We start from the raw sequence: 25,250 nt of genomic DNA on the forward strand, positions 1-25,250 counted from the left end.
TCAAGTGAGACTGGACAGAATGTGTCTTAGAACCTCCTTCAGTGCATAAAATTTCAACACTTTTTTTAAATGGAAGACAGTTACAGTGCTAAAATTATAATAAAATTATCACTGTCAATAAATTTAACCAGAAATATGTTGCAGTTTTTACAAATGTATTCAGTTTATACACAAATAAAAAAGGAGCATAATACACAATAAAAACATAAGAAAATTGTAATTTGAAAAGTCAATAAATGAAAAGATTTACATTTTACTGTTCTTCTAAAATAATAATTTCAAACTACTTTAGGGAAAAAAAAAAAAAGGCAATTATATTTCCACCATTATTGTTATTATTATTTTAATATGTAAAGTACATAATTATTCTAGAAAATGTGTGTGTTTTAGCGAGCAGCTCTGGGGATAAATGTGACACGTATCACTCTGGAGACGTTCCTGGCCTGGAAGAAGAGGAAGAGGCAGGATAAGATCGCTAAAGCCCTGCAGGACATGGAGAGGAAGAAGGCAGACTTTAAAGCCGGAAAATCTCTTGGGGTAAATCAGAGATTACTGCATATTATACACATACACTTCTGATTATACTAGACCCCCCTCAGACGTCTCTGATCTGACTGAAACCCAGACACCTTGTGAATAATGCTGCTAACTTTTGAAACACATTGCAGTGAGCTGAGTGGAGCAGCAGGGGGCAGTACAGTACATACGTTTTTTTAATAAAACTTCTTGCAAACCCAGTGCGAGTAAATCAGTGTGACTAAACTGATGGAAGTGTATCGTCTGGAACAGGTGAGCGGGCGAGAAGTGTTCGAGTTCCGGCCCGAGCTGGTTGACGATGATGACGAGGAAGCAGACGATACCAAATATGCCGAAGAAGACGACGAGCTCACGGAGGAGGTGAATACACACACACACACACATTTATACACAACATTAAAGTTTATAGTTTGTACTTGTGTATACTCTCTGAAGTGGACTAGATAGAATCAAGGGGTCATTATTTTATTCCCTAAGTAGTGTTCTTTATAGTTCTTTATGGACACTGCATATTGAAAAATAATATAAAGTAAAATATCAAGTTTTCTTAAATATAAAATTAAGAATATGTACAAAAAAATTGCTTTTTATAAAACAGCACAAATTCAAATACATTTGAAAATGGTGTTTTCATCTAAAAATGTCCACACCTTCATTTTCAGTCGTTTCCCAAAAGTTGCTCATCCACATTAAAACATCAGAAAATACTCACGTCCCTGTAAAAACGTAAGACGCTTCCACCTGCGTCTTTTTCCACAGTTTATTTATTTACAGTGAGGAAAATAAGTATTTGAACACCCTGCTATTTTGCAAGTTCTCCCCCTTAGAAATCATGGAGGGTCTGAAATTGTCATCGTAGGTGCATGTCCACTGTGAGAGACATAATCTAAAAAAAAAAATCTAGAAATCACAATATATGATTTTTAAACTATTTATTTGTATGAAACAGCTGCAAATAAGTATTTGAACACCTGTCTATCAGCTAGAATTCTGACCCTCAAAGACCTGTTAGTCTGCCTTTAAAATGTCCACCTCCACTACATTTATTATCCTAAATTAGATGCACCTGTTTGAGGTCGTTAGCTGCATAAAGACACCTGTCCACCCCATACAATCAGTAAGAATCCAACTACTAACATGGTCAAGACCAAAGAGCTGTCCAAAGACACTAGAGACAAAATTGTACACCTCCACAAGGCTGGAAAGGGCTACGGGGAAATTGCCAAGCAGCTTGGTGAAAAAAGGTCCACTGTTGGAGCAATCATTAGAAAATGGATGAAGCTAAACATGACTGTCAATCTCCCTCGGACTGGGGCTCCATGCAAGATCTCACCTCGTGGGGTCTCAATGATCCTAAGGAAGGTGAGAAATCAGCCCAGAACTACACGGGAGGAGCTGGTCAATGACCTGAAAAGAGCTGGGACCACCGTTTCCAAAGTTACTGTTGGTAATACACTAAGACGTCATGGTTTGAAATCGTGCATGGCACGGAAGGTTCCCCTGCTTAAACCAGCACATGTCCAGGCACGTCTTAAGTTTGCCAATGACCATTTGGATGATCCAGAGGAGTCATGGGAGAAAGTCATGTGGTCAGATGAGACCAAAATAGAACTTTTGGGTCATAATTTCACTAAACGTGTTTGGAGAAAGAAGAATGATGAGTAACATCCCAAGAACACCATCCCTACTGTGAAGCATGGGGGTGGTAGCATCATGCTTTGGGGGTGTTTTTCTGCACATGGGACAGGGCGACTGCACTGTATTAAGGAGAGGATGACCGGGGCCATGTATTGCGAGATTTTGGGGAACAACCTCCTTCCCTCAGTTAGAGCATTGAAGATGGGTCGAGGCTGGGTCTTCCAACATGACAATGACCGGAAGCACACAGCCAGGATAACCAAGGAGTGGCTCTGTAAGAAGCATATCAAGGTTCTGGCGTGGCCTAGCCAGTCTCCAGACCTAAACCCAATAGAGAATCTTTTGAGGGAGCTCAAACTCCGTGTTTCTCAGCGACAGGCCAGAAACCTGACTGATCTAGAGAAGATCTGTGTTGAGGAGTGGGCCAAAATCCCTCCTGCAGTGTGTGCAAACCTGGTGAAAAACTACAGGAAACGTTTGACCTCTGTAATTGCAAACAAAGGCTCCTGTACCAAATATTAACATTGACTTTCTCAGGTGTTCAAATACTTATTTGCAGCTGCATCATACAAATAAATAGTAAAAAAAATCATATATTGTGATTTCTGGATTTTTTTTTTTAGATTATGTCTCTCACAGTGGACATGCACCTATGATGACAATTTCAGACCCTCCATGATTTCTAAGTGGGAGAACTTGCAAAATAGCAGTGTGTTCAAATACTTATTTTCCTCACTGTATATTGTTGCAACTTTGCGGCAACAACTAAAAATTTGCCTTTTTAAAAAAAAGTTTTTCTTGACCGAAAACACATTCACAAGTCAGTCGGATTCACAAGATGCTTTTTTAAACGAGAGGTTTAGTCTAGATATTTAAGTCTGGAAAAGAATGACGTTTTTAAACGTTAATAGCAGTGTATAGTGATAACTGGTGTGTGTTTGTGTGTGAGAGAAGGTGGGTGAGGAAGAAGAGTGTCAGGACATCGACGTCGCCAGGTTCGTCCTTAAGGAGGTGGACGACACGGGGATAACGGTGGCAGCAGCAGACAGGTTCTCCTCCCGAGTCCAGCCGAACGGTGGAAGAGACGGTGAGACGTTAAGCGTAACGCTTAAACTTACGAGGCCCCGATGTTGCCATGGTAACATCAGTGATCATGGTCTCGCTTTGTTGTTTGTATATTTAATTTGATAAAGTTCTGCTTTGTTTCTATAAATCATTGTAGTTGGTTGTCATGGTTACATTGCGACTAATAAAATTGTGTGTTTAGACAACAAATTGAGCGAGGCTTCAGGTGGAGTGGAGAACGGTGAGGACCATACCCCGGAGGAGGATGGAACCAGTACCAACAGTGACGGAGGTGGGGGTGAGGAGGCGGAGTCGGAGGCGGTGCCTGTAGATGAAAATCTGTTCACGGGGGAGGATCTGGATGAACTGGAGGAGGAGCTTAACACACTTGACCTGGACGAGTAACCCGCAAGCCTCAACATGAACAATTTTTTTTTTTTTTTTTCCTCCCTCTTCTTATTTTTCCACCAATCAGACCAGCCATAGATGAACAGCTCAGTGGACATGTGCGAATAAAGATAATCATCTGGGTCATGTGACACTGTGTGACTCTGCACTGACTTCATTTGGTCCGTAACAATTTTGAAGTCGTTGTAATAAAACCACGTGAATATTTTACGTTACAGAATCGCAGGGCCGAGAGCTGGTTTCTGTCAGACGTGTTTCAGTGAACAGAATCATACTACTTTTCAAATGGGACCTTTTTACTGACTTAGGCAGCCTACTTCAGTAGGGGTGGAGCTTCGGTTAAGTGCTCAGCCAATCACATCAGCCTACCCGATCATGTGACATTGTCACGTTTCTTCTAGCTTGATTATTGTTTCAATATCATGATTTAGCAGCTGGCTGTCAAACTAACATGCTAGTTTAGTTAGCATGCTAAATGCAGCGTACAGTGTGCCCATCCTGCTAACTGTTCTCATGCTAGCATGCTAACCAGCTAGCTAGCTATTGCTGGTGTGCTATGCTAACTGGTGTATCATCTTAAATTATTTAAATGGTGTCACATGATCGGGTTTGATTTAAGCTTCACGCGTAGTGAGTGAATTGTGGACGGATGTTTTGATTTATGACAAATTAAAGGTTTCATCTGCTGAGTGTGTGATCTGAAGGGTGTACAGGTGTGTGTGTGTGTGAGAGGGAGAGATCCTTCTGGTCAAGGTGAAAGTGTAAATAAAGCATATCACAGACAGATGGATGTAAACCCGTGTGTGTGTGGAGTGAGTGAGTGAGTGAGTGAGTGAGTGAGTGAGTGAGTGAGTGAGTGAGTGAGTGAGTGAGTGAGTGAGTGAGTGAGTGAGTGAGTGAGTGAGTGAGTGAGTGAGTGAGTGAGTGAGTGAGTGAGTGAGTGAGTGAGTGAGGTTCTTACCAATCATACCACTGTGGAGCAAATTAATTAGTACCTAGCATTAGCCTTGTGTTCCTCATAAATTGGCCAGTATTTATATATTGCAGTAGAATGGATCCTGTGGAAGCCCCAGTCCTCACTGGGTGTCCTTACAAAGACACTGTTCCTGTTTGTGACCCGAGTCCCCATACACCACGCTACTCACCAAGTGTCCCTGTAAACTTTATGAACCGGTGTTTGTGTGTTACATGGACCTGTTCTCCAGCACTGCAGTTCAGCTCGGATTACAGCTTCTTTAACTAGTGTAAAATATAAAAAAAAATTACAAATAGGAACAAACGCTTGCTAAGATCCAGCCAGATGTTTTCGCTGTCCTGGACACTATCTGATCCTTTAGCACATTAACACAAATTCTTACTTTGTTAAGATATGGATAGGATCTCATCCATCTTTTAATCACTTAGTGTCTCCTGATCACTAAATGAAGGTCCTTCATAGTCATCCTGTCTTCTCTGTTTGGTTAAAAAAAACCTGTTCTCTTTACTCCATAGGTCGAAGCTCAACGAGACGGCGTTTCAGAAGAAGCAGAATGAGAAGATCATCGAATAATTTAAGCGCTTGTGAGAAGGTGGTGTTTGTAAATTATAGCAGAGTCTTCTGTAGTTATCGGAGTACTTGTGAGCTGTGAGAACTCCAGTGAGTGAAGACAGGTTTGGTCTGGAGATAATAATGCAGTGGTGGCTGATCATATGGTGTTCTACAGAACTTAAGTATATTATTTCAGTTTTAATGTAGAACACAGTTACTGAGTTACACAGTTAGCAGCTTTAAATAAATAGTTTATTTATTTATTGGTTGATTTGATTTGTTTATTTATTGGTTTATTCCTTGATTGTGTGAATTGTTGTTTGGTAATAAGTTGAGTGAGAGATGTTCAGAGACATCAGTGTAGTCAGGAAGTGTGTGTTTTTAGTGTAATCAGTGCTGAGATGTTGTGTTACTGTATGTTATGTAGAGGGAGTTGGTAGTTGTTTTGATGGCGCTGTGCCTCTGACATTCCAGCATAAAAAATAAACCAAATACTACAGATAAACACCACCGCGGGATACGCCTGGAGCAGATGCACTTACTCACCACCAGGGGACACTGCATACCAATTTCAGTCAGACCCCGACCTACAACATTTCAGAGACACGACGGAAAAAATGATAATAATGATAAATATATATTTTAAATCACTTTTATTTACTTTATTTGTACTATGTTAAAAAAAAAAAAAAAGTTAATTTGAGAAGTTACTCTTCTGATGTATTTCCGAGCGTTTTTTCGGTCCCTATAACCCCGAAGTTGGGGTCTACCTGAATAGAGCCAAAGCAGGTCAGATGTCCTCATAGACTGGAACTCCTCTGATTTTGTACACTATATTACCTCGTATCGCTCTGCCTGATCTCAGGGTTTTAGACACGCCTTTACAGCGAGGTCTTACAGGACCAAAACATCCTGTCTGTGCTGAGAACATGCTCTCCTGTGGAAAATGATCTACTGCAGGGGATTTCTTCAGATGATCTGCCTACTGATGACCGATCAGTCTCTCTGTCTCACTATTGAGTCTAGCCAGAGTTTCCTATTTTCCCAAAAATGCCAACTGTGGATTTTCCCCTCATCAGGAAAACAGTGATTACAGAACCATTCGCCCCACCACATGACCTACAACACACACACACACACACACACACCCCTTTAGTATAGATTAACTCTTTTACACACTATATTAAGTAAAACTAGTTTTGTGTAGATGCTTAGTTTTTAGTTACAGTTCCATTTTCAGATCCCTGCTGCTGGTTGTGGTGTCAGTCTCAGCGTGATGTTCGTGTCCCTCCTAAATCATGACTCACACACGTTTATCCAAATAAACCCTCAGTCTGACCTCAGACCTGTGAGTCATAATACCTCAGTCTCACAGACACTCTACATACACACCTCACACTCCACACACACCACTAACCCTCCTCGCTCACACACTACTAACACTCCACACACTCCACACACACCACTAACCCTCCTCACTCCACACAACTAACCCTCCTCACTCACACACTACTAACACTCCACACACACCTCACACTCCACACACACCACTAACCCTCCACACACCTCACACTCCACACACACCACTAACCCTCCTCGCTCACACACTACTAACACTCCACACACTCCACACACACCACTAACCCTCCTCACTCCACACAACTAACCCTCCTCACTCACACACTACTAACACTCCACACACACCTCACACTCCACACACACCACTAACCCTCCACACACCTCACACTCCACACACACCACTAACCCTCCTCGCTCACACACTACTAACACTCCACACACACCACTAACCCTCCTCACTCCACACTACTAACACTCCACACACACAACTAACCCTTCTCGCTCACACACTACTAACACTCCACACACACCACTAACCCTCCACACACCTCACACTCCACACACACCACTAACCCTCCACACACCTCACACTCCACACACACCACTAACCCTCCTCGCTCACACACTACTAACACTCCACACACACCACTAACCCTCCTCACTCCACACAACTAACCCTCCTCACTCACACACTACTAACACTCCACACACTCCACACACACCACTAACCCTCCTCACTCCACACAACTAACCCTCCTCACTCACACACTACTAACACTCCACACACACCTCACACTCCACACACACCACTAACCCTCCACACACCTCACACTCCACACACACAACTAACCCTCCTCGCTCACACACTACTAACACTCCACACACACCACTAACCCTCCACACACCTCACACTCCACACACACCACTAACCCTCCTCACTCCACACACCTCACACTCCACACACACAACTAACCCTTCTCGCTCACACACTACTAACACCACACACTCCACACACACCTCACACTCCACACACACCACTAACCCTCCACACACCTCACACTCCACACACACCACTAACCCTCCTCGTTTACACACTACTAACACTCCACACACACCACTAACCCTCCTCACTCCACACACCTCACACTCCACACACACACCACTAACTCTCCTCGCTCACACACTACTAACACTCCACACACACCTCACACTCCACACACACCTCACACTCCACACACACCACTAACCCTCCTCACTCCACACACCTCACACTCCACACACACCACTAACCCTCCTCACTCCACACACCTCACACTCCACACACACCACTAACCCTCCACACACCTCACACTCCACACACACCACTAACCCTCCTCGCTCACACACTACTAACACTCCACACACACCACTAACCCTCCTCACTCCACACACCTCACACTCCACACACACACCACTAACTCTCCTCGCTCACACACTACTAACACTCCACACACACCTCACACTCCACACACACCACTAACCCTCCTCGCTCACACACTACTAACACTCCACACACACCACTAACCCTCCTCACTCCACACACCTCACACTCCACACACACAACTAACCCTCCTCACTCACACACTACTAACACTCCACACACACACCACTAACTCTCCTCGCTCACACACTACTAACACTCCACACACACCTCACACTCCACACACACCTCACACTCCACACACACCACTAACCCTCCTCGCTCACACACTACTAACCCTCCTCACTCCACACACCTCACACTCCACACACACACCACTAATTCTCCTCGCTCACACACTACTAACACTCCACACACACCTCACACTCACTACTAACACTCCACACACACCTCACACTCCACACACACCACTAACCCTCCTCACTACACACACACCTCACACTCCACACACACAACTAACACTAACATTTATTTATCACAGATGAATTCCGATCATTCGCAGGTTCTGAAACCACACACACACACACACACACACCAGTCCACATTTGTTTATTAAATTGTTTATTTATAAATACTGTAGAGATATACACAATTTAATAGGAAAAATAAACATCGATTTTTGAGAGAAATTTTTTAGAGTTGTTATTTTTTTATGTGTATATATATAATATAAATGATGTAATTGTGTGTTTACGGTATAAATTTTATATTTATAAATATAAACCCTCTAGTTATTCCACAATAATCATTTCCGGTGTTTAAGCCCCGCCCACGCTGTGGTTTTTCCCTTTTATTACAGTGACTTCCTGTTTTGCATTACTGCGTCACTTCCAGTTACAATCTAACTGCTCTGTAACGCGCACGGACAGCAGCGGAGGAGTGTGTGTACAGGAGTGTGTGTGTGTGTGTGTGTGTTTCTGCGCGAGCGGAGCGGCTTTTCCTCGGCTTGAAAGACAGTGTGTGTGTGTGTGTTTGGGTGGTTATCAGGCTGTAACTGTTCCTGAATCAGGTTTATGTGGAGTTTATGGAGAGAAAAAGAAGCTGAACACCGAGACAAGAACTTCTGCCAGCCTGAGACCGAGATACTCATCTACAGCATCTCTATATCTACTGTATACTGCACACAGAGAGAGACAGGTAGAGACAGAGAGACAGACAGGTAGAGACGGAGAGACCGGTGGAGAGACACGGGTGTGATGGAGAAATTAGTAGGTTCTGTTTATTGGACTGTCCTGACCCTGATCTGGGGTTGTGCTGTGAGTCCCTTTAACCTGGACACTGACAGTCCCTCAGTCTTCTCAGGACCTCAGGGCAGTTACTTCGGCTTCTCCGTAGATTTCTTCAGTCCCACTGATAAACTGTGAGTATGAATTTGATTCCACATATTTGTAAAGTTTTAACTGTATTTAATGGCATAAACCACTTCCTGTGATTCACTGAGATTCAGTCTTCTGTAACACTGTTATACCACACATCAGACCTACAGAACTTATTCACGTCTTACACGTTTTAAATCATCTTTACATTCACGTCTTAACTCATACACGTCTTAGATCATGTTGTCCCGTCTTACAACTCATACATGACTTACATCACGTCTTTAAACTCCTACACGTCTTACATCACGTTTACATCACGTCTTTAAACTCCTACACGTCTTACATCACGTTTACGTCACGTCTTAAAACTCCTAAACGTCTTACATCACGTTTACATCACGTCTTAAAACTCCTACACGTCTTACATCACGTTTACGTCACGTCGTTAAACTCCTACACGTCATACATCACGATTACATCACGTCTTAAAACTCCTACACGCCTTACATCACGTTTACATCACGTCTTTAAACTCCTACACGTCATACATCACGATTACATCACGTCTTAAAACTCCTACACGCCTTACATCACGTTTACATCACGTCTTTAAACTCCTACACGTCTTACATCACGTTTACATCACGTCTTTAAACTCCTACACGTCTTACATCACGTTTACGTCACGTCTTAAAACTCCTACACGTCTTACATCACGTTTACATCACGTCTTTAAACTCCTACACGTCTTACATCACGTTTACATTACGTCTTAAAACTCCTACACGTCTTACATCACGTTTACATCACGTCTTTAAACTCCTACACGTCTTACATCACGTTTACGTCACGTCTTAAAACTCCTACAAGTCTTACATCACGTTTACGTCACGTCTTTAAACTCCTACACGTCTTACATCACGTTTACGTCACGTCTTAAAACTCCTAAACGTCTTACATCACGTTTACGTCACGTCTTAAAACTCCTACACGTCTTACATCACGTTTACGTCACGTCGTTAAACTCCTACACGTCATACATCACGTTTACATCACGTCTTTAAACTCCTACACGTCATACATCACGTTTACATCACGTCTTTAAACTCCTACACGTCTTACATCACGTTTACATCACGTCTTTAAACTCCTACACGTCTTACATCACGTTTACATCACGTCTTTAAACTCCTACACGTCTTACATCACGTTTACATCACGTCTTTAAACTCATACATGACTTACATCACGTCTTAAAACTCCTACACGTCTTGCATCACGTTTACGTCACGTCTTAAAACTCCTACACGTCTTACATCACGTTTACGTCACGTCTTAAAACTCCTACACGTCTTACATCACGTTTACGTCACGTCTTAAAACTCTTTCAAGTCTTGCATCACGTTTACGTCACGTCTTTAAACTCCTACACGTCTTACATCACGTTTACGTCACGTCTTTAAACTCCTACACGTCTTACATCACGTTTACGTCACGTCTTTAAACTCCTACACGTCTTACATCACGTTTACGTCACGTCTTTAAACTCCTACACGTCTTACATCACGTTTACATCACGTCTTTAAACTCCTACACGTCTTACATCACGTCTTAAAACTCCTACACGTCTTGCATTACGTTTACATCACGTCTTTAAACTCATACATGTTTTATATCACATTTACATCAGGTCTTGGTATTATGTTCTTATCTATCTAAGTGACCACAGGCCCAGCTGAAGAGAAGCAGCCTGAAAGCACAACACTGCCTCCACCATGCTTCATTGTCTCTCTGGTGTTCTGATGCTCTGTAATTAAAACCAAAACAAAACCTGAAAACAAACACAATATTTTGAATTACGGCCAAAATGTTTAAACTTCTCGTCAGACCAGATCATATTTTCCCAGAGGGTTTGTGGAGACTTATCAAAGACAACTGTTGCTGTAGGATTTGCTTGAGTGTGTGTGTGTGTGTGTGTGTGTGTGTGTGTGTGTGTGTGTGTGTGTGTGTGTGTGTGTGTGTGTGTGTGTGTGTGTGTGTGTGTGTGTGTATAATGAGTATTTGGTTCGTCTAAATCTACTTTGTTTTCTAAAAATGATTCTCTATTCTCCTGCAGTTTATAAATAAATATGGTGATTTATAAGTAACTGGATTATATTTTAAATATGAAATAATGTTTTTATCACTCCTGCTATCACTCTTCTCCACCCACTCCACCCTGCCTGCACTCTTTTCTTCACTTCTCTAACACACTCTCCATTACTTTGAACTGTTGACCCCAGGTACCTGAACTCCTCCACCTTCTCCACTTCTTCTCCCTGCAACTGCACCCCTCCACTGCACTCCCTCTCATTCACACACATGTACTCTGTCTTACTCCTACTGACTTTCATTCCCCTTCTCTCCAGCGTGTACCTCCACCTCTCCAGGATCTTCTCCACCTGCTCCCTACTCTCACCACAAATCACAATATCATCTGCAAACATCATAGTCCAGGGAGACTCCTGTCTGACCTCGTCCTTTAACCAGTCCATCACCACTGCAAACAGGAAAGGGCTCAGATCCGATCCTTTATGCAGTCCAACCTCCACCCTGAACCAGTCTGTCGTTCTTCCTGCACACTTCATTGCTGTCACACTGTCCTCATACATGTCCTGCACCACCCTCACATACATCTCTGACACACCAGACTTCCTCATACAATACCACAACTCCTCTCTCCACCCTGTCGTATGCTTTCTCCAAATCCACAAACACAATGCAGCTCCTTCTGACCTTCTCTATACTTCTCCATCAACATTCTCAAAGCAAATAATGCGTCTGTGGTGCTCTTCCTCAGCATGAAACCATGCTGTTGCTCACAGATGGTCACCTCTTCTCTCAGCCTGGCTTCCACTACTCTTTCCCAGAACTTCATGGTGTGACTGATCAACTTTATTCCCCTGTAGTTACTGCAGATCTGCACATCTCCCTTATTCTTAAAGATTAGTGCCAGCAAACTTCTTCTCCATTCCTCAGGCATCTTCATACCTTCCAGAATCTTGATACACAATCTGGTTAAAAACTCCACTGCATCTCTCCTAAACATCTCCACGCTTCTAACGGTATGTCATCTGGTCCAACCAACTTTCCACTCTTCATCCTCTTAATCGCTGCTCTTACTTCCTCCTTACTAATCCTATCCATCAGCTGCTCAAAATACTCTCTCCACCTTCTCAACACACTCTCCTCACTAGTCAACACATTTCCCTCTCCATCCTTTATTGCTCTAACTTGCAGCACATCCTTCCCAGCTCGGTTCCTCTGCCTGGCCAATCGCTACAAATCCTTTTCTCCTTCCTTACTGTCCAACCTCTCCTACAGCTCCTCATATGCCTTTTCCTTGGCTTTCACCACATCCATCTTCACCTGCTGCCGCATCTCCTTGTACTCCTGCCTACTTTTCTCATCATTCTGTTTCTCCAACCTCTTTTCTCTTTCTGCTCTCCTGAACTTCCTCATTCCACCACTACGTCTATCTGTCTCCCTCATCACTCCTGCAGTAGTTCCCCAATCATCCAGCACCTCCACCGCCACTGAGCCTCTGTCTGACCTCTTCCCTGAACGTCACACTACAGTCTTCCTCCTTCAGTTTCCACCATCTTATTCTTCTCTCAGTCCTCACTCTCCTCCTATTTTTCTTCCCCTCCAAAACCATCCTACAGACCACCATCTGATGCTGTCTAGCTACACTGTCCCCTGCCAACAGCTTACAGTCTCCAATCTCCTTCAGGTTGCATCTCCTACATAGAACATAGTCCACCTGTGTGCACCTTCCTCCACTCTTATACGTCACCCTATGATCCTCCTTCTTCTTAAAATACGTGTTCACCACTGCCATTTCCATCCTTTTAGCAAAATCTACCACCATCTGCCCTTCCACATTCCTCTCCTTAAAGCCACACCTACCATCACCTCCTCATCACCTCTGTTCCCTTCACCTACATGCCCATTAAAGTCTGCCCCAATCACCAATCTTTCATTCCTACGTTCACCTTCTACCACTTCATCTAATTCACTCCAGAATCTTTCCTTCTCCTCCATCTCACAACCCACTTGTGGATCATAAACACTGATGACATTTATCATCATCCCTTCAACTTCCAGCTTCACGTTCATCACCCTATCAGAAACTCTCTTCACCTCCACTACACTCTTACTGTACTCTTCCTTCAGAATCCCCCCTACACCATTTCTCTTTCCATCCACACCATGATAGAACAGTTTAAACCCCTCCAATGTTCCTGCTCTTACTCCCTTTCCACTTGGTCTCCTGAACACACAACATCTCTACCTTTCTCCTCTCCATCATATATGCTCCCTCTCTCCCTTTACCCGTCATAGTACCAACATTTAAAGTACCAACCAGAACCTCTACTCTCCTCCACTTCTCCTTTCCCTGCTGTCTCTGTAGACGTTCTCATGGTTTCTGTGCTTCTCTCACACAGGCAGAACATCCTGGTGGGTGCTCCAAAAGCCAACAGCTCCTCCTCTTCCTCAGTGACGGAGCGAGGTGCAGTGTACAGTTGTCCATGGCAGTCAGGCGGGACATGTACACAGATAGTGTTCGACAACACCGGTAAGTTCAGGACACTTGCAGCAAAGTGCCCTAAAGACAGCACTGAGGGTTTTCCTGGTATAATGCAGAACTGTTCAGTTATCCTTCTGTGATGGTTAAAATGCTCAGGGTGCAGGTTTCTTTCCCCCATGATGTTTATAATTTCTTTAACGAGCTTCTTACAGGCAGCAGTTTTCTCTTCTAGTAATCTGCTGATTATTTAGCTTAGGAAGGCTAAGATACTCTAAAGGCAGACCAGTTTCTTCTAATGCTTTTGGACTAAATGTAAATAAATGTCTAAGGTAGTTTGTTTCTCATTGATTATTCTAAACACTTTCACTGTGTTTTGTTGGATAATTCAGAATGTCTCCAAGGCAGCAGTGTGTTTTTCCAAACCCTAGTGATCATTAGGTAGACCTTGAGGAACGCATTCGAGATCTGGTATTATTCCAGTGCCTGGAATGCAGTGTTTTTAATGACATCACAAAGCTATCATTGTGCTTCTGGTGCTGATTCAGAGTGCCCTGAAGCCTGAATATATATATATCTTTATGTTTTTCATTTTATTGTTTTTGTTTTTTTTAAACTCTGGGTTCTGAATAAGAATTCCCTAAAGGTGGTGCCTTCGACGTGCTCGTGGTTGTTATAATGTCATGGGGTGATGTGTGTGTGTGTGTGTGTGTGTGTGTGTGTGTGTGTGTGTGTGTGTGTACAGAGCACCTGTAGGGCAGGTATTTCAGCAGAGTGGTGATTATTCAGGCCCAGGCCTGTTAGAGATTTAGCACTGAGCTCCTCTGTACTAACTCACTGTGTTCCAGTTGTCTTGTAAAGCCTCAAGGTTTGTTTTGTCATGAGTATTTAAGTATCTGCACCCTTATAGACGTGACAGATCTGATACTGATGTGTAGGATGTGGATGTTTCTTCATGTCATAATCACTGGTCAAAATAAAACCTTCCAGAATTGTGTGACATTTCTAGTGTGTCTGTACACACCACAGTGTAGCTTTGTACGAGTGTGTAGTGTGAAGCTCGAGTTTCAGAGCAGAGTGTGGTGAGAATCCGGGCTAATTAGGACCGCAAGGATTAGTGTGGAGCTGTGGAATTTTATTAATAGATGATTCTCAGGACAGGGTAGGTTTTCTCAAAACTCTCAGATAGTCTCTAAAACTCTCAGATACTTTTAAAAACTCTGATACTCTCAGGTTCTCTTAAATACCCTCAAAAACTCTCAGGTTCTATTCAAAAACTCTTAGATACTCTCAGGTTCTCTTAAATACCCTCAAATACTCTCAGGTTCTCTCAAATACTCTCAAAAACTCTCACTCTCAGGTACTTTCATGTACTCTCATACGCTGATACTTTCAGGTTCTCTTAAATACTCTCAGGTACTCTTAAATACTATAAGGTACTTTCAGGTACTTTCATATACTCTCAGGTTCTCTCAAATACTCTCAGACTCTCAAATACTCCCAGGAACTTTCAGATACTCTTAAATACTCCCAGATAGTCTCAAAAACTCTCAGGTACTCTCAAATACTCTGAGGTTCTCTCAAAAACTCTCGGATACTCTCAGGTTCTCTTAAATACTCTCAAATACTCTCTTGTTCTTTCAAATACTCTCAGATGCTCTCAACAACTTTGATACTCTCAAATACTCTTAGGTTCTCTCACAACCTCTCAGATACTCTCAAATTCTCTGATACTCTCAAATACTCTCAGGTTCTTTCCAATACTCTCAAAAACTCTCAGGTACTTTTAGATACTCCCAGGTACTTTCAGGTAACGTTGAAAGCTCCTTCGGCTGCATGCAGTTTCTCCATAGCTAGTTTAGCGTTAAGATCCGGCGGAATGTACACCGCAGTCACAACAATGCCTGAGAATTTTGGTAACAGTAGAGTCCGTGCATCATGATTTGTTAACATAAATGCACAGACCTCTTCCTCTGCCGTCGGCCCGGAAAACACTGCGACCCCCGAGCTCAATGGCGCTGCTGGGAATGTCGTTAAACCATGTTTCTATAAATATCATGATATTACATTCTTTAATCCGCTTGTGTGATGTTATCAGGAGCAGCAGCTCATCCATTTTGTTGGCGAGAGAACGTACATTGGCAAGAAAGATGCTTGGAAGAGATGGTTGACGTGGGTTTAGCCGTAGCCTAGCCCTGATTCTACCTCGCCTCCCCTTCCTTTTTTTTTTTTTTTTTTTTTATGGTCTCGGTGCTGGCGCCGAGGTCTTGCTGTCAGCCGAGCTGCATCAGTGGTCCACGGTGTTTGAGCGAGTTGAAAGTTTGTTGAAAATCCCTCTCTGTAGTTGTGACTGATGTCTAGTAGTGTTTGTCGGCTGTATGAGACATGTGCAAGTCTGTTCTGAGTGAATACACTTGCAGTTAGTGGAGAAATTACTACCGAATCGCAAAATCTGCAGAGACGCTGGGCCTCGCATTGTGCACACACTATCTTAGTTTTAAATACTCTCGAATACGCTCAGATACTCTTAATATACACTATTACTCTCGAATACACTCAGATACTCTCGAATACGCTCAGATACTATCGCATACGCTTAGATACTTTTGAATACGCTCAGATACTCTTAATATACACTAATACTCTCGAATACGCTCAGATACTCTTAATATACACTAATACTCTCGAATACGCTCAGATACTCTTAATATACACTAATACTCTCGAATACGCTCAGATACTCTTAATATACACATACTCTCGAATACGCTCAGATACTCTTAATATACACTAATACTCTCGAATACGCTCAGATACTCTTAATATACACTAATACTCTCGAATACGCTCAGATACTCTTAATATACACTAATACTCTCGAATACGCTCAGATACTCTTAATATACACTAATACTCTCGAATACGCTCAGATACTCTCAATACGCTCAGATACTCTTAATATACACTAATACTCTCGAATACGCTCAGATACTCTTAATATACACTAATACTCTCGAATACGCTCAGATACTCTTAATATACACTAATACTCTCGAATACGCTCAGATACTCTTAATATACACTAATACTCTCGAATACGCTCAGATACTCTTAATATACACATACTCTCGAATACGCTCAGATACTCTTAATATACACTAATACTCTCGAATACGCTCAGATACTCTTAATATACACTAATACTCTCGAATACGCTCAGATACTCTCAATACGCTCAGATACTCTTAATATACACTAATACTCTCGAATACGCTCAGATACTCTTAATATACACTAATACTCTCGAATACGCTCAGATACTCTTAATATACACTAATACTCTCGAATACGCTCAGATACTCTTAATATACACTAATACTCTCGAATACGCTCAGATACTCTTAATATACACTAATACTCTCGAATACGCTCAGATACTCTCGAATACCCTCAGATACTCCTAATATACACTAATACTCTCGAATACGCTCAGATACTCTCGAATACGCTCAGATACTCTCGAATACGCTCAGATACTCTCGAATACGCTCAGATACTCTCAATACGCTCAGATACTCTCGAATACGTTTAGATACTCTCGAATACGCTCAGATACTCTTGATATACACTAATACTCTCGAATACGCTCAGATACTCTTAATATACACTAATACTCTCGAATACGCTCAGATACTCTCAATACGCTCAGATACTCTTAATATACACTAATACTCTCGAATACGCTCAGATACTCTTAATATACACTAATACTCTCGAATACGCTCAGATACTCTTAATATACACTAATACTCTCGAATACGCTCAGATACTCTTAATATACACTAATACTCTCGAATACGCTCAGATACTCTTAATATACACTAATACTCTCGAATACGCTCAGATACTCTCGAATACCCTCAGATACTCCTAATATACACTAATACTCTCGAATACGCTCAGATACTCTCGAATACGCTCAGATACTCTCGAATACGCTCAGATACTCTCAATACGCTCAGATACTCTCGAATACGCTCAGATACTCTTGATATACACTAATACTCTCGAATACGCTCAGATACTCTCGAATAGGCTCAGATACTCTCGAATACGCTCAGATACTCTCAATACGCTCAGATACTCTTAATATACACTAATACTCTCGAATACGCTCAGATACTCTTAATATACACTAATACTCTCGAATACGCTCAGATACTCTTAATATACACTAATACTCTCGAATACGCTCAGATACTCTTAATATACACTAATACTCTCGAATACGCTCAGATACTCTCGAATACCCTCAGATACTCCTAATATACACTAATACTCTCGAATACCCTCAGATACTCCTAATATACACTAATACTCTCGAATACGCTCAGATACTCTCGAATACGCTCAGATACTCTCAATACGCTCAGATACTCTTGATATACACTAATACTCTCGAATACGCTCAGATACTCTCGAATACGCTCAGATACTCTTAATATACACTAATACTCACGAATACGCTCAGATACTCTTGAATACGCTCAGATACTCTTAATATACACTAATACTCTCGAATACGCTCAGATACTCTCGAATATGCTCAGATACTCTTAATATACACTAATACTCTCGAATAAGCTTAGATACTCTTGAATACGCTCAGATACTCTTAATATACGCTTAGATACTCTCGAATACGCTCAGATACTCTCGAATACGCTCAGATACTCTCGAATACGCTCAGATACTCTCAAATACACTCAGATACTTTAGAATACGCTCAGATACTCTAAATATACGCTCAGATATTTTCGAATACGCTCAGATACTCTCAAATATGCTCAGATACTTTAGAATACGCTCAGATACTTTAAATATACGCTCAGATATTTTCGAATACGCTCAGATACTCTCGAATACGCTCAGATACTCTCGAATACGCTCAGATACTCTAAATATACGCTCAGATACTCTAGAATACGCTCAGATACTCTAGAATACGCTCAGATACTCTTGAATACGCTCAGATACTCTCGAATACGCTCATACTCTTAATATACACTAATATTCTCGAATACGCTCAGATACTATTAATATAGACTAATACTCTCAAATACGCTCAGATACTCTCGAATACGCTCAGATACTCTTAATATACACTAATACTCTCGAATACGCTCAGATACTCTTAATATACGCTCAGATACTCTGAATACGCTCCGATACTCTTGAATATGCTCAGATACTCTCGAATACGCTCAGATATTCTTGATATACACTAATACTCTCGAATACGCTCAGATACTCTCGAATACGCTCAGATAGTCTCGAAAACGCTCAGATACTCTTAATATACACTAATACTCTCGAATACGCTCAGATACTCTCGAAAACGCTCAGATACTCTTAATATACACTAATACTCTCGAATACGCTCAGATACTCTCGAAAACGCTCAGATACTCTTAATATACACTAATACTCTCGAATACGCTCAGATACTCTCGAATACGCTCAGATACTCCTAATATACACTTATACTCTCGAATACGCTCAGATACTCTTGAATACGCTCAGATACTCTTAATATACACTAATACTCTCGAATACGCTTAGATACTTTCGAATACGCTCAGATACTCTTAATATACACTAATACTCTCGAATACGCTCAGGTACTTTTGAATACACTCAGATACTCTCGAATACGCTCAGATACTCTTAATATACACTAATACTCTCGAATACGCTCAGATACTATCGAATACGCTCAGATACTCCTAATATACACTAATACTCTCGAATACGCTCAGATACTCTCGAATACGCTCAGATACTCTTAATATACGCTCAGATACTCTCGAATATGCTCAGATACTCTCGAATACGCTCAGATACTCTTAATATACGCTCAGATACTCTCGAATATGCTCAGATACTCTCGAATACGCTCAGATACTCTTAATATACACTAATACTCTCGAATACACTCAGATACTCTCTAATACGCTCAGATACTCTTAATATACACTAATACTCTCGAATACGCTCAGATACTCTCGAATACACTCAGATACTCTTAATATACGCTCAGATACTCTCGAATATGCTCAGATACTCTCGAATACGCTCAGATACTCTTAATATACACTAATACTCTCGAATACACTCAGATACTCTCTAATACGCTCAGATACTCTTAATATACACTAATACTCTCGAATACGCTCAGATACTCTCGAATACACTCAGATACTCTCGAATACGCTCGGATACTCTTAATATACACTAATACTCTCGAATACGCTCAGATACTCTCGAATACGCTCAGATACTCTCGAATACGCTCAGATACTCTCGAATACGCTCAGATACTCTTAATATACGCTCAGATACTCTTAATATACGCTCAGATACTCTCGAATACGCTCAGATACTCTCGAATACGCTCAGATACTCTTAATATACACTAATACTCTCGAATAAGCTCAGATTCTCTCGAATACGCTCAGATACTCTTAATATACGCTCAGATACTCTCGAATACGCTCAGATACTCTCGAATACGCTCAGATACTCTAAATATACGCTCAGATACTCTAAATATACGCTCAGATACTCTAAATATACGCTCAGATACTCTAAATATACGCTCTAATACTCTAAATATACGCTCAGATACTCTCGAATACGCTCAGACACTCTCGAATACGCTCAGATACTCTAAATATACGCTCAGATACTCTAAATATACGCTCAGATACTCTTGAATACGCTGAGATACTCTCGAATACGCTCAGATACTCTTAATATACACTAATATTCTCGAATACGCTCAGATACTATTGAAATAGACTAATACTCTTAAATACACTCAGATACTCTCGAATACGCTCAGATACTCTTAATATACACTAATACTCTCGAATACGCTCAGATACTCTCGAATACGCTCAGATACTCTTAATATACGCTCAGATACTCTCGAATATGCTCAGATACTCTCGAATATGCTCAGATACTCTCGAATACGCTCAGATATTCTTGATATACACTAATACTCTCGAATACGCTCAGATACTCTCGAATAAGCTCAGATATTCTTGATATACACTAATACTCTCGAATACACTCAGATACTCTCGAATACGCTCAGATATTCTTGATATACACTAATACTCTCGAATACGCTCAGATACTCTCGAATACGCTCAGATACTCTCGAATAAGCTCAGATACTCTTAATATACACTAATACTCTCGAATACGCTCAGATACTTTTGAATACGCTCAGATACTCTTAATATACACTAATACTCTCGAATAGCTCAGATACTCTCGAAAAAGCTCAGATACTCTTAATATACACTAATACTCTCGAATACGCTCAGATACTCTCGAATACGCTCAGATACTCTTAATATACACTAATACTCTCGAATACGCTCAGATACTCTCGAATACGCTCAGATACTCCTAATATACACTAATACTCTCGAATACGCTCGGATACTCTTAATATACACTAATACTCTCGAATACGCTCAGATACTCTTAATATACACTAATACTCTCGAATACGCTCAGATACTCTCGAATACGCTCAGATACTCTTAATATACACTAATACTCTCGAATACGCTCAGATACTCTTAATATACGCTCAGATACTCTCAATACGCTTAGATACTCTCGAATATGCTCAGATACTCTCGAATATGCTCAGATACTCTCGAATACGCTCAGATACTCTTAATATACACTAATACTCTCAAATACACTCAGATACTCTCGAATACGCTCAGATACTCTTAATATACACTAATACTCTCGAATACGCTCAGATACTCTCGAATACGCTCAGATACTCTCGAATACGCTCAGATACTCTTAATATACACTAATACTCTTGAATACGCTCAGATACTCTTAATATACACTAATACTCTTGAATACGCTCAGATACTCTCGAATACGCTCAGATACTCTTAATATACAATAATACTCGCGAATATGCTCAGATACTCTCGAATACGCTCAGATACTCTTAATATACACTAATACTGTCGAATATGCTTAGATACTCTCGAATACGCTCAGATACTCTTAATATACACTAATACTCTCGAATACGCTCAGATACTCTCGAATACGCTCAGATACTCTTAACACGAATAATCACAGGTTTATATGAATGTCCTTTTTCTAATACGTTAGTCTGTTTCCTTCTGTCTAACCTTCTGTTTCTCTCCCACAGATAATCGAGTAGAGAATGGGCAACAGATGGAGTTTAAGTCGAGTCAGTGGTTCGGAGCGACCGTGCGCTCAGACGGAGAACACATCCTGGTAACTCCAGCACTTCAGTCCAAAACAATATCAGTATAACTGTAACTGGTACTGTAGTGTGTGTGTGTTTGTGTGTGTGTATAGGCATGTGCACCTCTGTACCAGTGGAGTACGTACGGTTTTAAGGAACGTGAACCCGTCGGGACGTGTTTTCTGAAGAAAGGATCCACAGTGGTGGAATATTCTCCCTGTCGCTCTGGTAACACACACACACACACACACACACACACTTTCTGTATGAAGCAATGTGTAGTACATTCTAAAGGCAATAAGAGAAAAGAGAGGGTAGGAAGGAAGGTGCTTGTCACATACACAAATTGTTCTTCGTATATCACAGTGATGTTAGGAAGCTGTGGTCAGAGCGCAGGGTCAGACATGATACACTGGAGCTCAGAGGGTTAAGGGCCTTGCTCAGGGGCCCCAAGAGAGGCAGTTTGGAGATGCTGGGGTTTGAACCCCCCCAATCTTCTGATTAGTAACCCAGAATCTTAACCACTGAACTTCCACCTCACACTCTGTGCTCTAGAGGAAGGATTTGGACTGGAATTCAAATCAACAGCTACAATGTGCTCAGGACCACAGTTTACATGAACAGTTCTGCATGTAAGCATCACCACTGAACACTATATCCTATATACATTCAGTGTTCAGGATGAGGTTTCAAGGTTTCTTCCTCATGAAGTCTCAGGGAGGTTTTTCCTGCACCATGCAGGGTTTCTGCAGAGTCTTAAAAGTTTCTTGAACTATTTTACAGGCTCTGTGTGACCAAGGAAGTAGATGATCCTCAGTGTAGTGCACTCTGTAGGAAGTGAGAAGGTGTCTGTGGTTCATTCAGTTTCTCTGTCTGACTGACTTCCTCATTGTGTGTGTGTGTGTGTGTGTGTGTGTGTGTGTGTGTGTGTGTGTGTGTGTGTGTGTGTGTGACAGTTTCAGCCACGCCTGAAGGACAGGGGTTTTGCCAGGCTGGTTTCAGCGCTGATATCGTGAAGGTAAAGTTACTTTCAGCATCTGGCCAATCAGCTGCTCCACTTTTACCTGAGAGAAAATACTGGATAAAGAGGAAAGAATCATGAATTAAAACCAACAGAAATTCTTTTATAGAATTTTATAAATTAGTTTAATTTATTATATTAATTATATAATTACATATTATTTATTGCAAATTTTAATAAAAATATAAAGGATGGAATTTTAATTTAGTAAAAGAAAGAAAAGAAAATATATCAAAAGTATGAAAGAAAGAAAAAAGATATAAAGAGAAGGATAATCAAATGGAGAAATGTGAAGAAAGAATTAAAAAGGCCTGGGAAAAATTCAAGCAATCACAAAAAAAGAATTGAAGAAAGAAGAAAGAAAAAATAGAGAGGATTCAAAAATAATAATAATAATAATAATAAAAATGAAAAAAAAAAGTATAATTTTTTATAACTAGTAATCAATGATTTCTAAAATGAAGTTTGAGAATAAAAAAGAAAGATAAAAGTGTGAACATGAATCACTAGTGTGTGTGTGTGTGTGTGTGTGTGTGTGTGTGTTTATTGTTGGTCCTGTACCACTGAATACATTCTGTTTTTCTTCTTTATTGTGTTAGAATAAACGAGTGGTGGTTGGAGGACCAGGCAGTTTTTACTGGCAGGGTGAGTCACAGTAAAGTCTTTATTCTGCCTTTAATCCGCCTTTATTCAGGTTCTTTTCTGCCTTTAATCTGTAGATTAACACTGTTTTTGCAAAGCGTCAGTGTTTTCTCAGATCTGAAGCCTATGAGCTGCAATGTTGGATTTAAAATCTCTCTGTAATCAAGTCCAGAATCTGGTTATTAGAAAAAAAGAAAAAAGAAGTGAGATATATAAAAAAATATATATATACTGTATACACACACCATCACCCAGTGTCAGTCTTCAGTAATGTTCTACCTGAACTAAATCCACCTCTTAATCCCATCATTATGACGTCACGTCTTTAGAAAGCATCAGTATAATAGAGAAGTGCAGTAGATCAGAGCTGCATCACACACAGGATCTCATAGTCACAATGAACATCATCACTAAACCAACACACACAATGATTACAATTCAACACGTCTCCTTTCACTGGAGCCACAACTGCACCTCCACATACATCCTCTCTCTGTATACGGTTTATGAAAAAGCCTAACTTACACTGTTTTGAAGTGTTTTGGCGACTTTTCATCACCATGTCCAGCTTTTCATGTAAAGTCCTTCTACTAGATGTCCTTGTAAGTGTTTCTGTGACCAAATCAGTTGCTTCTCTTCTGTCAGTCGTTGTGGAATAAAAACAGCTGTTAAATCCACATGAATATTTTGAAGATTGTGCAGTTTGCCACAGATGCAGGTTGTGAGCTCTGACTATTGACACTCTTTAACTGTCCAATCAAAAGACGTAAAAATGCGGACGTTGTCGGATTCCAGATCGAGGGCTATGGTGTCCTAAGTCAATGATTCTGATAGTTTAGACCAGCAGAGTCTTACCTGTAGCATGTTCATAAACATACACATGAAAATGTGGGTGCACTCAACTCCATTCACTCCGGTGTTGATGCAGCATTACCCAGTGTCCTCTTTACCCTCTGGAGAAGTTCTGTACTGCCGTGTGAAGATCTTCAGAAAGAGGAAATGAAAGTGTTGTGTATATGTGTGTGTGTGTGTGTGTGTGTGTGTGTGTGTGTTTATATTTGTATGTGTGTGCGCGAGTGTATATGTGTGTTTGTGTTTATATGTGTATGAGGTTAAAGATCCAGTTCTCTCCTCAGGGCAGCTGATCTCAGATGATATCTCAGAGGTTCTCAGCAGACTCACTAAAGAGTTTACCACCAAATACAGTAACCAGATGGCCACCAAATCCGCCAGCGCTCAGTACGACGACAGCTACCTCGGTAACCTCCCACACCTTTACTTCTTTATTAATTTATTATCATTTACTCTTTATGTTCATCCCTTTTTCATGAACTCCTCTGTATTTACTGTCTGTAGCAATCAT

The 25,250-nt window shown here is 41.1% G+C and overlaps 2 protein-coding genes and 1 long non-coding RNA gene across 3 annotated transcripts in view; all 3 read left to right on the top strand.

Moving 5' to 3' along the window:
• zc3h15 (zinc finger CCCH-type containing 15) overlaps positions 1–4,432 on the top strand; it is a 44,743-nt gene extending 40,311 nt beyond the window's left edge. The window contains exons 7-10 of the mRNA XM_083535914.1: positions 391–537; positions 790–897; positions 3,130–3,262; positions 3,443–4,432. Coding sequence (XP_083392040.1) covers positions 391–537; positions 790–897; positions 3,130–3,262; positions 3,443–3,645 — 591 coding nt within the window. The 3' untranslated portion in view covers positions 3,646–4,432. The remainder of the gene's footprint in view (positions 1–390; positions 538–789; positions 898–3,129; positions 3,263–3,442) is intronic.
• A 4,404-nt stretch (positions 4,433–8,836) lies between these two features.
• itgav (integrin, alpha V) overlaps positions 8,837–25,250 on the top strand; it is a 40,840-nt gene continuing 24,426 nt past the window's right edge. The window contains exons 1-7 of the mRNA XM_083536066.1: positions 8,837–9,375; positions 13,822–13,952; positions 22,165–22,253; positions 22,338–22,452; positions 23,181–23,242; positions 23,845–23,890; positions 25,024–25,146. Coding sequence (XP_083392192.1) covers positions 9,212–9,375; positions 13,822–13,952; positions 22,165–22,253; positions 22,338–22,452; positions 23,181–23,242; positions 23,845–23,890; positions 25,024–25,146 — 730 coding nt within the window. The 5' untranslated portion in view covers positions 8,837–9,211. The remainder of the gene's footprint in view (positions 9,376–13,821; positions 13,953–22,164; positions 22,254–22,337; positions 22,453–23,180; positions 23,243–23,844; positions 23,891–25,023; positions 25,147–25,250) is intronic.
• On the top strand, positions 15,179–15,777 carry LOC310723335. Its single transcript, XR_014532645.1, has 4 exons — positions 15,179–15,195; positions 15,298–15,347; positions 15,456–15,475; positions 15,692–15,777. It is a non-coding gene; the product is annotated as an uncharacterized lncRNA (long non-coding RNA).

This window comes from Silurus aristotelis (genome assembly GCF_946808225.1).
Source record: "Silurus aristotelis genome assembly, chromosome: 3".
In the NCBI taxonomy this organism is placed as follows: Eukaryota; Metazoa; Chordata; class Actinopteri; order Siluriformes; family Siluridae; genus Silurus; species Silurus aristotelis.